The 12185-nt window shown below is 35.7% G+C and overlaps 1 protein-coding gene across 1 annotated transcript in view; it reads left to right on the top strand.

Moving 5' to 3' along the window:
* Positions 1-10522, top strand: part of LOC137654571 (uncharacterized) — a 140491-nt gene extending 129969 nt beyond the window's left edge. The window contains exons 4-9 of the mRNA XM_068388320.1: positions 1944-2289; positions 2636-3002; positions 3834-4026; positions 4330-4452; positions 5118-5258; positions 5456-10522. Of these exons, the coding sequence (XP_068244421.1) occupies positions 1961-2289; positions 2636-3002; positions 3834-4026; positions 4330-4452; positions 5118-5258; positions 5456-8766 (4464 nt within the window). The 5' untranslated portion in view covers positions 1944-1960 and the 3' untranslated portion in view covers positions 8767-10522. The remainder of the gene's footprint in view (positions 1-1943; positions 2290-2635; positions 3003-3833; positions 4027-4329; positions 4453-5117; positions 5259-5455) is intronic.
* Positions 10523-12185: the final 1663 nt, after the last annotated feature.

The raw sequence follows: 12185 nt of genomic DNA, 5'->3' as shown, positions 1-12185 counted from the left end.
ATGACCCTGAATATCTATTCAAACCTGAATTAATCCGTAAGATTGTATTTAGAAATTCATATCACCAACTTCTGCGTACTAATTGTGAAACTTAATTATTATTTGCTAGTAGTTACATAAATTATGTCAACTCGTCAGTTACCTTCCAGACCTTGAGTTTCAAGCGCCATGGTATAAACATTTTCACTATACATACATATATATATATATATATATATATATATATATATATATATATATATATATATATATATATATATATATATATATATATATATATATATATATATATATACACACAAAATATGACCAAGCTTACAAATTTATATTCATACTGTATATATATATATATATATATATATATATATATATATATATATATATATATATATATAATATATATATATATATATATATATGTAGCCAACTATTCCAGCATACATGTTAAATAGCAAAAATATTTATTGATGTCGCTTTCACTATACCTGGGAATGAATAACACCCATATGAAATACACAGCAAGTTGGACACCGCAATTTCTAGCTCACCTAGCTCTGAGGGAATATGTCCTGCCACATCCTTACTGCGTGACGGGTAACTAAACAGATGCTCTAGGGAGAGATGATGGGAGGGACTAAATGCCGTAAGGGTGTGATATGGTGCACTTCTTCAGAGCGGAGTGTGCCAGGAATTCGTGTGTCCAACTGTACCCTGAAGAAATATTATATGGAAGCAAATTTCCACTGAAAATCTAGGGTAAGATTAAATTTCGGCACTTTTCGTAATTTCCGAAATAACGTCAAAGCATCATTAAAGGTTAATCTTAATCATCAAAGCTAAATGGTAACCTTGTCATGGGTTTCACGTGTAAGTTTTAAGATTCTCAAGGAAGTTTCATTTCTGGCGAACAAAGCTCGTTAGCGGAACAGTTGTGTGAAGTATCTGAAGGTCACACAGTGAATCTTTTAGTTCATGGCCTATACATCATGTCAGATGTGATGGTTCACAACAAATGCTATCTATTGGAAAAGAAAATCAATCAACAAAATGACATCAGTAATTTGTTCTATTGTTTTCCACCTATCTCTTGTTCAATTTATCAATTTGTCATTTTGTGAGCTGTTGTCTTTGGAAGTTCTTTCGTAAGGTATGATTATATATATATTTTTTAAGATAAGTTCATAACGGAAGAGAATGAAAAGGACTCACCTTGAAAGAAATAAGATAGGATTTTACATCTCTTTTTACCAAAGAAATAAACAGTATTTTATACCTGTTATGAAGTGATGTAACTTAATGATAGAAACGAAAACATCACAGTAACTATCAGCAATGTCTTACGACATTGATAAAGTGGGTTACTCAATTCAATTGTGGACAATATTCATTGAGAATACATAATACATTCCTGAAAGATTAATACCCTCATCAGTAGAATGGGCAATCAGTGTCTTTCACTGTAGGGTTGTGAAGAAAAATGTATTTGGAAACCCCTCAGAGACAAAGCATTGTTTTCCTTACATCATAATCGAAGATTTAAATGATAACTCATAATAAGCGTCAGTGCCAACAAGTATCAGTAATGATATTTAAGCGTGTATCAAGCAAATTAATCCTGCTTGGGCGTTATAGTGGAAAATTGTATCCTGTTGTCCGTGAGCTCATTTCAGCAAAACCGCAACATACCTCATTTAATTTTAAGGGGAAATAGTGTTGCTGAATTCTGATGACCTTGTTCTTGTAATAACTGGATACGTCCATTATCTTGAGAATTCGTGTGGCTTTCTTTCTTATTCTAAAAAGGCTTTTCTATAAACTCAAAACCGATATTTTGAATATTTTCCCATCTGTTCATGTAAGCATGAAGTCAAATTTCAAATACAATTAATCTTTACCGAATTGCATACCCATTGAGAGTTCTCAATCCTTTTTATACTTTTCAGAGTGCAATGAAACCAAGATGAACAACATGAGGTGCGAGAGCTTTTGGCCAAAGGGTTTCATGCTGATCATTTGGACGTTATGTTTCCTTGCCGTCAACAATGCCCAACAGGCTCAGGGAACAGATGTCCAGAAACCAGCAATATCCCCGTCTGAGCCTTCTGCGTGTACTCTTCGATGGAAGGAAGAAATGATATCTTGCAGGGGTATCAATCATACCCAACTTGTAGAAGAATTATCCAAAATCAAGTTGCAGCTTCATGATAAGAAACAGGTTGCTGAAGGGAGGAACCTGGAAAGTAGTGTTACAACAGAGAGCTCAGTTCTCGAAGAAGCAAAAAATGAGAGGTGATAGACATATTTCTTGACATTGTGTATACCTGAAATATGTTAATCTAATAGACAATTATTTGCCTAAATTAGTGACTATATCATATTCGCTTGAAGCTTTCATGTTTTGATGTCGGTTTGATTACTGTTTTAGCTTTAATTCTGGTCCACTGAATATATTCATGTTTTGGTATTAACCTTAAAAGCCATATAACCTTTCTATAGATTCCATCAAATACTCATAATAATTCATAAAATGGATTAAAGTAAAAGAAATACTGACAAACACTTTTTGTTTGTTTATAGTTTCATCTGCTTAGGTTTTTCTCTCATACACTTTTCTCTCTTTGTTTATCTACAATAGTACGCCTGAGCAGAAGAACCCCAGTAACAGACCTGAGGTTCGGGAACTTAATATCTTCACCTGTGACATACCGAAGCTGACAGCTTCTAATCTCAATTCCCCGTCGGCGTTGGAAATCCTTAACGTCGTTAGCTCGGGCGTGAAAGAAGTACGCCCAGATGCCCTGAGCGACCATGCCCAGTCCCTAATGCGCCTAGTCCTCACCCATAACCATCTGAAGGCGTTGCCCGAAGCCATACGCAACCTGACGCGGCTGGAAGTGCTTGATCTGACCCACAATGACATCGATCATCTACCTGAAGGTTCTCTGCTTTTCAACCTTCATCGCCTCCGTCAGTTGCATCTCAGCCACAATAAGCTTGGTCAAGTAAGGAAGATTATTCCATGTCTATGCATGCGCATTAACTTTTAGGCCCGTGGACAATTCACTGTTATCTAACATAAAGACTCACACACTAATAATTGCGCAATAGCGTAATCGTAAATTTGAAAAACACTAACAAAAATGCTAAACATTTCAAGACAGTGTCTTCACTTAATAACAGGCCTTTGTCACTAAGTTAAGGAATGTAAAAAGAAAACTGTTTCAAATAAGGGAAATATGAGTCAAATAAGCAAAATTATTTACAGAATTATTCACAATACACGGTAGGTACAAAACAAAAAATTAGGAAACGCTGGTGTATGTTATGTTGTAGGAAAAGAGAATTGGAAGGTGAATAAGATAGCTGTTTGATTTCTTAATATTTGTACCGATGAAAATAAAATTTAGCGTAAGTTATGGAGACAAATATGGGACGGTAACATAGAACAATGTATTGTATGGATTATAGAGGAACGGAAACTATTGACAAATGTCTATATTTTGTTGTATATAATGCATGATGTTATGATAGTGGTAAGGCAGAAGTAAATTGTAGTGTTAAAGGTGGTAAGTTTTAATATCAATCTGGTATAATAATATGCTGCTGCACTATTAACATGTGAGAGAAAATGCCCAAATATAATGGAATATCCATAGGTATATTACCTGGGAGTAAGATACCTTACAAAATTCTCAAACCTTGTACTATTTTGTATTCTGAGGATAAAAACGAAAAGTTAAAAACATATTTTCTACCAATAAAGCGATTTTGTCCTTTCACGCTCATCTAAATAATGCCAATTTTTTTTTTTCTATTTTGTAATCTTTCTTTAGATTCTTGGAGCTCAAGCACGACTTGGTCTTCAGTCTGCTGGTCTGAGTTTGACCGTTTTCAACCTGGAACCGCTAAGAGAGTCTCTGACCGATCTAACTCTTGCCAACAACGAATTAGCTGCCTTCCCCGAGCAGTTTTCGCGGCCTTTTACCAGACTTTCGAACCTCGACTTATCTTCGAATATCATCTCAGGTTAGATATGAGAATTTTGTGATGGTCCTGTATATAAGCCACCTTTGGTGATGCAATAATAATTTTCTTATATTGTATAATTTGAATTCTGATTTGTGACTAAATCCCCACTTTCAATTAATGATGTACTTTAAACTTTTGATTGAATTATACAGCGTTTGTCATTATAATAATAATAAAAGAAATCATAATAAAAGAAAGAGTTTGCTAATGTTACTAATGCTTTGAATAATAATTCATTTTCTTATTTTCACTCTATATAAGTTTCTCTACTTCCTTATTTGCGTTTATTTGCTTTTGCAGACATCCTTCCTGACGGATTTCGACAGATGCCTCACTTGCAGTATCTTGATCTGAGTGGCAATCTCCTGAAAGAATTCAACCCTAAAGGCCTCTCTTCCTCCATGCTTGCCCTCAACCTAAGAGGTATGCCATAATGGACGTGATTCGTTAAATATAAGAAAATCTTTGGGTATTTATCCTTCCGTGGAATTTTTTCCTTGTTTTACTTAGGGACGTTTTATTATTTAGGAGATTTCTAAGCCTGGATGTAAAATTTCAAGTTATGACTAGAAAAAAAAACTCACATCTTAAAAGGGAAACAAACATAAGGACACCACCTAACTTAAGGTTCTCCACCTAACCTAACGTAGGAGCCGCTTCCTTGCCTATTTACCTACCGTCCTTAGACTACCGTATTTGCTATGTTTGCTTTTCAACCGGCTTCACTCCAGGCATGGTAACCCTAAATCATGATATTTTGTAAATTATAAAACTAGCTGCATATTATCCCATTTCAGGGCAAAACAAATAACACTTTCCGCCATAAAGAAAATCGATTTAACAAGTAATAACAAAGTTTACACGTGTCCTAACGAACTACTTTCACCCATAATAATAATAATAATAATAATAATAATAATAATAATAATAATAACAATAATAATAATAATAATAATAATAATAATTATAATAACAATAATAATAATAATAATAACGTCAGTTAATTAGAAGATGCAGGACCTCTCCTGATCGTGTAAACAGATGCACAAAGTGATAAATAAATGTTACACCTGTTCTTTATTTAACAGGTAATCCTTGGAACTGTACCTGTGATTCAAAATGGATAATCAAGGGGGTGCAGGCTAATGATTCAGGAGTGATGATGATTACACCGCCAGCATGCTCATCTCCTTTTTATCTTCGTCATCAAGAGATTACATCATTAAAAGGTTAACTACTGAGTTAGTTTATTCTATTTCAAACGTCTTGTTTTAGACATTGAATATGCATATAAAATCTATATAAGGTATGTAAAGAAATTTCACATTAGTGTATTCTTTATAATTTTTTCTAAAAGGATAAAAAACCTCCAAAAATAAAACTTATTGCTACTAATAGAAATAAAATGTTCCTTCTTTAATTGCAGAAAGTGACATTTGTCCCACAAATGAGAACTCTTCCAACAGTGAAGTCGTATTTATTGGAGACGATGTTGACGGGACTTTGAAAATAGCACTGAAATCTTTGCACCTTTTGAATGTTACTGTCCTCAATCATCAAGCTTTAATCGTTTCCTGGATAATTGACGCAGAATTCTACACATCTCAAAACCAGTCATCAAATCCGCTTTCTTGGGCAGTAACAATACATAAAACCAGAGATGACCCAAGATTTGCCAAGGTTACAAGAATGAAGCTGGAGAGATACAAGGAAGAACGACGTGACTGGAGGCCAAGTGAATCATCCTACACTGAACTTCTCCATGGCTTGGAATCAGACACGCAATACACACTGTGTCTTGTACCCATCCAAGATGACCACTTATTTACTAGACCAGACCAGTGTCAATATATTAAGACTCCAGACGAACCACAACACAGTACTACAGCACTGCCATCAACTACAACAACACCTTCTCCAACAGAAGTCCCACCAGCACCACTTTACATTTCTACAGATGATTATGAAGTTCAGACGGAAAGAGTCATAATGATTAATGAAGCAAGGAGAGTTCTTATGTCATGGAATGTAACCATTCATAATCGAAATAGGTTGAACAGCCGTTCTAAGAGAGAAGCTCTCTTACTAAAGCCGCTTGGATGGAAAATAACTTATCGAAAATTTGCCGAGGAAAATGAAACAGAAATAGTGCTCGTGAGTCAGGGTGGTGAACCAATACAAAATTTCACTAATCACTACACAGTAGATAACTTAGATCCTGGAACTGGATACACATTTTGTTTTAGGCCTCTTTCTAATAATGAAGTTAAAGCCTCTCTAACAGATGATAATGGAGAAATACATGGTCCAAAGATTTATCCACACTCGAATTTACTTCACAATCCCAAAGTTGTATCTTCTACTGTAAGAGGGTGGCACCAACAACAAAATCCTTTTAGTACTTCGGATAATAATTCAGTTGAAGGTGATGATACGGAAAACTTTTCCATGGAAGACTTTTTGGGGCCAGCATCATCATCTGAGCCCCCTTATTTCCCAGACTTCCCATCTAATATTCCACCTGTGCCTACTGAAATACCAGAACGAATTCCGTCAAATATTCCTCCACTGCCGAATTTTCCAAATCCATCATCATTTGACACTAGACCTCCGCCTCCACCTCAGCAGCCATCCGGTGGAAATTTTGTTTATACGAGTACAGGTGAACGAATTTTTATTCCTTCATCCCCTGGGTCATCCCCATTCAACCTTCCATCCATTGTAGGGCCAAGCATTCCTTTTAACCCTACTCAGTCTCAGTCGTCCTCTTCAAGCGACCCTATCCTGGATATTCCCACTAAACCCCAACAACGATTTACGTATGATTTTGATGATAGTTCAGTAGAAACTACATCCAGACAAACTTTCATTTATGATTTTACAACTGAAGCCTCTACTACCACGACAAAGGAGCCTCAAAGGTTCACATACGTCACACGACGCAAGAGGTCAATCAATTCTGAATCTAAAGTAAGTTATGAAAAGAATGATGGTTCAGGCTTCGTTGAGTTATGTAAAGAAGTAGTTACTCTGGAGGAAAACAATATTATCACTCCTGTGGCAATAGCTAGCACTGTTTCAACTTCTTCTACAGTTATCATAGCTATTGTATTTTGCTGCTGTTGTCCAAGGATGTGCCGAAGAAAAAAGTCAGGTTGGCAAGGAAAATCTTTGCCCAATAAAAGAAAGATTAGCACTATTTCAAATCCTACACCTGTTAATGTTTATACACGCCAGAGTTCTGTTGTCAGTGGAACAACTATTGTTGATGATAGCAACAGTGATTTGAAGAGCATTCCTTCTCAGATATCTGCAAATGGAACAACTTTTATTGACGGAGACAATAATGGACATCAATTAATGAATGGACGTTCTGTATCTGTAACCTCTAGTTCTGGATATCTTACACCTCTGCCAGTGAGCAATGGCACAGTTCCTGATCCTGACCGTATATTTAGTGAGGCCAAATTATATTTACCAAGTCAAAAGGCATATCTCAACTCGGTAAAAGACCGTTTACTCCAACAGCACAAAAATTTGAAAATGGAGTTTCACCCAGGGTATGATATTCCGCCAAATTCCTCCATAAAGTCTTTGTTAGGTTATGACTATCCCCATCCTACTCCGGTTAACCCTATAGGATCCCATACAGATTCAGCTGCAAAACCTCCTGTTCCGGGAAAAGCACCAATCCCTTCTCCATCTAGCAGTGACTCTAATTATAATGCTTCAGTAAGTGATCCCAGGGAAGTAGAACCACTGAGGCCTGAGGTTAATTTGAATATCCCTTTTAACCACAATAAAAGTTCAGATTCAAGTAAAAAATTCAATTTAGCTAGAGACCCTGATGCAAATATAAGCCATGAATATAATTACATTAATCCTGATGATGTAAATACCAAACCTAGGACCTACGTCAAGAACGCTCCAGGCAGAACGAGGCATCGTAAGTTTGGATCACCAGTGCGCTTACCAGATGAGCGAGTAGGAATACCTGCAGAGAACAGTAAAGATTTGAAAAGACATTCTCATGGCGTCGTACCTTTACAGACTCCTTCCCATTTGAGTCGTTCTGTTCCCGATTTAGCATCAGCTGTAGGAAACCAAAACACTGATAACCTATCTTTGCCACAACCGGCAGATATGACAGCGGCTGCACGACTTAACTTGCTCATAGAAAATCAAAGGAAAGAGGAGGAAAATGGCATTTTGTCTCTACCAACAATTCATCATGAAGACCCCTCCTCAAGAGGCCAAGCCTCTTCAGCTTCAGCAGAGCACTTGAATGAAATTGGTGGATATGTTAATTTCCCGTCTACCCAGAACAGTAAAGACCTTAGACAGGGGAAAGATAAAGACCATTATCATACTTGGTCTAGTTCTCGCCCCAACACCCCTCGCTCTCGTCCAAGCTTAGGGGAAGTTGTCCTTACAGGAGGAACGCTTATCGAAGTTCCAGATGGTTATGTTATTCCTAAACCCCCAAAGCCTACAAGATCAGTAAGGCTTTTGGTACCAGGAGAGGATAAGCCTATCATATTAGATAGAAATGAAATAAGGTCCGGTAAATCATCGATGGATTACAATTCCCCACCAACCTCACCTAAGGTGATTAAAGCTGTCTCTCCTCTACCACCAATAATTACTTCATCCAGGAGAGATGAAGAGAAAAGCCAAATCACTCATCTAATGACTCCAGAGATGGACCAAAACAGAATTGTTATAAGCACAGGTTAGTCAGTTTACATTCGGATACTATTATGGCAATAGAAGTATCCCTGTAAGAGTATTATGTAAATATTGTATATCCTTTAACCATTGCACTGATAATTGTTTATAGAATGTTCACAACACCATCACAAATTATTTCATAATAATAGAGTGAAGGTAGAAAAATACATGAATTATATAGAGGCCTTTATCATGTGCTAAGAATGTCTTTAAAGACAAACTTATTTTACTATTAACTGTAAATATCTCAGATAAAATATTGTGTAAATAAAAAGATATAATTATTCATAGTTACTCTAGATGATTACTGGTTGTGCATAAGAATAATCCATATGATATAACATAATGTACATTTTTCTCTTTGTAAATAGTTAGATTCTTTAAGATATTTGTGTTAGCAGACCTCATGGAAAGATTTAGGGGATGAACCGTAGTGGCCAGTATAATCGGACTGGATTTGAAATTTGCATCGGCTGACAAAAGAAAATAAGAGCTGCTAATCGCATTACCATCCCCTTAGCATGTGTATGTTGCAAAAATATTTATCACCCACATATGCCAGTGATATTGTAAAATATATTTCGATATTCTTTTTTCAGGATTTTATAGTTCATAATGAATATTTAGCTTCAATGAAAGAAAAAGAATGGAAAGGGACGCATAAAATACAGGTTGTCATATATTCTAAAAGATTTCATATATGGCTAAAATAGGTAGGAAGAAAATCAGTAAAGAAATGTAAAAAATGGTGGTTTTCATATGCCCTATGTTCTGTAGAAAAGCAGTGCTTGTTCACAGTATATGGGTGTTGAATATCATAATTTTGTTTACCTCCTAAAGTATAAATAAGGCTCGTGAATGCATATGAAAAATCCGTGAAAGAAGCTACTCACCCTGGAAAATTATTTTCTAAAGGCATTGAATTAGAAATTTTTAGCATCCAGTATCCTCATTCATAATAAATGCGTTGCAAAAGCATATCTCTTCGGCCAGTACTTTTAGAAAGGTTTAGTGATAATTAAGTATGTATTTTATTTTGTCTTATAAGCTAAGTGCCATTTCCTGTCAATATCATAAGACAAGTTTGTATTGAATGGTGACCCACATGAAGTTCTCGATAGGCTGAACTGTTGTGACTGGAATATATCCTGCATTCAAAGGAGTAACGGGCAATAGAAAAGTTTAATGTGCACCAAATGTTTACAAGTTGTTAGTAAGAAAATATTCTTAATTTTACGGCACTTGCCTAAATAAGGACATTTATTTTGTTGATAAAGAATGACCATTAAAGGTTTTAAGTAATATACCATGGATGCAAAACTGGGGTCTCTTAGATTATTTTGATGGGATTTCATGTTTTACCAATGTAAATAGCAATGAAGATAATCAACTGGGCCATATAATGTTCTTTTCATGAGAGAAGATTCACATTCTTTTTCTCTTTCTCTGAACAAACATTTGATTATCTCTAAATCTTATTTTATAAGATTTCTTATTTATTTGCCTGCAATCGTGCCATTTCAACCCTTCATCAACAAACTAACATGACAGACGTTTCTTGTGGAACTAGAAATTCTTGGCATCTGTATATACAGATACACATGTACAAGTTTACAGATAAATATGTCAAGGCTCTAAGTATTATTCTCTCACAATAACCCTGTATTATATGTACATTATTGATTTCGAAGTAATAATCAAACATTGTCGTAAGTACCTTCCCATGTGACTCAGCTGTAAGGCTCCTAAACATGGATTCTGAACATTCATTGTTGTTTCATTGTCCTTTAGTCCATTTGAGTACTTTATTCCTTCTACGTAGATCCAAAAATATCTATGCAGTTTCGATTTACATTTTTCTTATTACCTATTCCTTGAATAGATTCAAAGGGATAATAGTATAATAAAGAATATATGAAAACTTTCGTATAACTAGTATTAATTTTTGTCCTTTAAATGCTTGCCTCTAATTTTTACTTTTAAATTGTTATCTATTCATTTGTTCTATGTCGAACTGCCTTATTATTTAGGGAAACAGGAGGCGTCGACTCCAGATAAAATGATTAAGGTATAGTTAAAAGGTTAATGGCTGTTCAGTATGATAGACCTTAGCCAAAGTTGTTTATCCAAACCCAATATCATTTAGTCCAATATCCGAATTACCCTCACAATGGGTACGAAAGAGAATTTAGTCGGCACTTTTTCAACTCACTAGAAAGTCCAATAAAATGATCCATTGCAAACTGAAGAACATTTATTTATACGGGTAAAAGTGTCATTCTTCAAAATCAGGGTGATGTTTAACTACTCTGGACATCCAGCCCGGGACCGCTCTCTCTCTCTCTCTCTCTCTCTCTCTCTCTCTCTCTCTCTCTCTCTCTCTCTCTCTCTCTCTCTCTCTCTCTGCTGACATAAATCCATGCATGTAGAATGAAGGTACCCTTGTCCTAACTGCAGGAAGGTCCTTAACATCCTTAGGATCCAAATTTGCTGTCTTTGCCCACCCTTATGCATTGCTGTCAAATTTGACGGTATAGAAATAAGGAAAGAATACATTAAATAAGAAAATGTGATTGACATCTGCATCATCATGTCATTAAATGGCGATCAAACGGAAATTCATTAAGCAAGACATTATAAAAACCAAATTTAGGTAATAGAAATATATCATGGTTAATCTACGAAGTAAAACGAGAAATAATTAGCAGATGTAGAACAATAACCGAATACTTACAAGATTTAATCCATCATATTGTTACGGCAATAGGGCCTGGAGCCCACTTTTGCAAGGGTCTGTGCAACCTTACAGAGGTGTGACAGCTGGTTCCATCCCGACACTTTGCTTGGATTCCATCCAAAGAATCTGTAACCTTTTAGGAAGGTGTGTTGGGAAGGTACAAATTAGCAGACCTGAACAACCCAGCGACAGGCCTAGCTAGCCGACAGGGGTCACCCTAGCTCAAGAAATACGCAGAGATATAAATGGACTGATCCATAGACGACGAACCCCTGATCAAAACAGGACGGCCCCCAATTTGCCATAAATATTGGAACATTGAGAGGCATAACAGAAGAAATAGTTGTCTTTATGGATAGTATGACAAATTAGTATACTTAGTCTTGCAGAAACAAGAAGGAAGGAACATGTCAGAAAAGCAATAAGTAATTATCATGAACTAATATATTTTAGCAGGAGAGATATCTGTAGGAGTAGTACTGTTATCTGAGGTTGGTATGTATATTAAGGACGTAGTTTATAAGAATGAAAGAATTTTTGCAGTAACTCTTAAGATTAATGATTATAGAATGACCAAATTAAAGACCTACGCCAACTAACAAAGAAGATTCCAATAAGAAAGAACTTTTTTACAATCAACTTCAAGAAGTATTTGAACAGTCTCCAATGGATAATAAAATCTTGATTA

Source organism: Palaemon carinicauda, chromosome 15 (assembly GCF_036898095.1).
Source record: "Palaemon carinicauda isolate YSFRI2023 chromosome 15, ASM3689809v2, whole genome shotgun sequence".
In the NCBI taxonomy this organism is placed as follows: domain Eukaryota; kingdom Metazoa; phylum Arthropoda; class Malacostraca; order Decapoda; family Palaemonidae; genus Palaemon; species Palaemon carinicauda.
The sequence above is the reverse complement of the archived record's forward strand: the minus strand, read 5'-3'. Positions and strand labels throughout refer to the sequence as shown.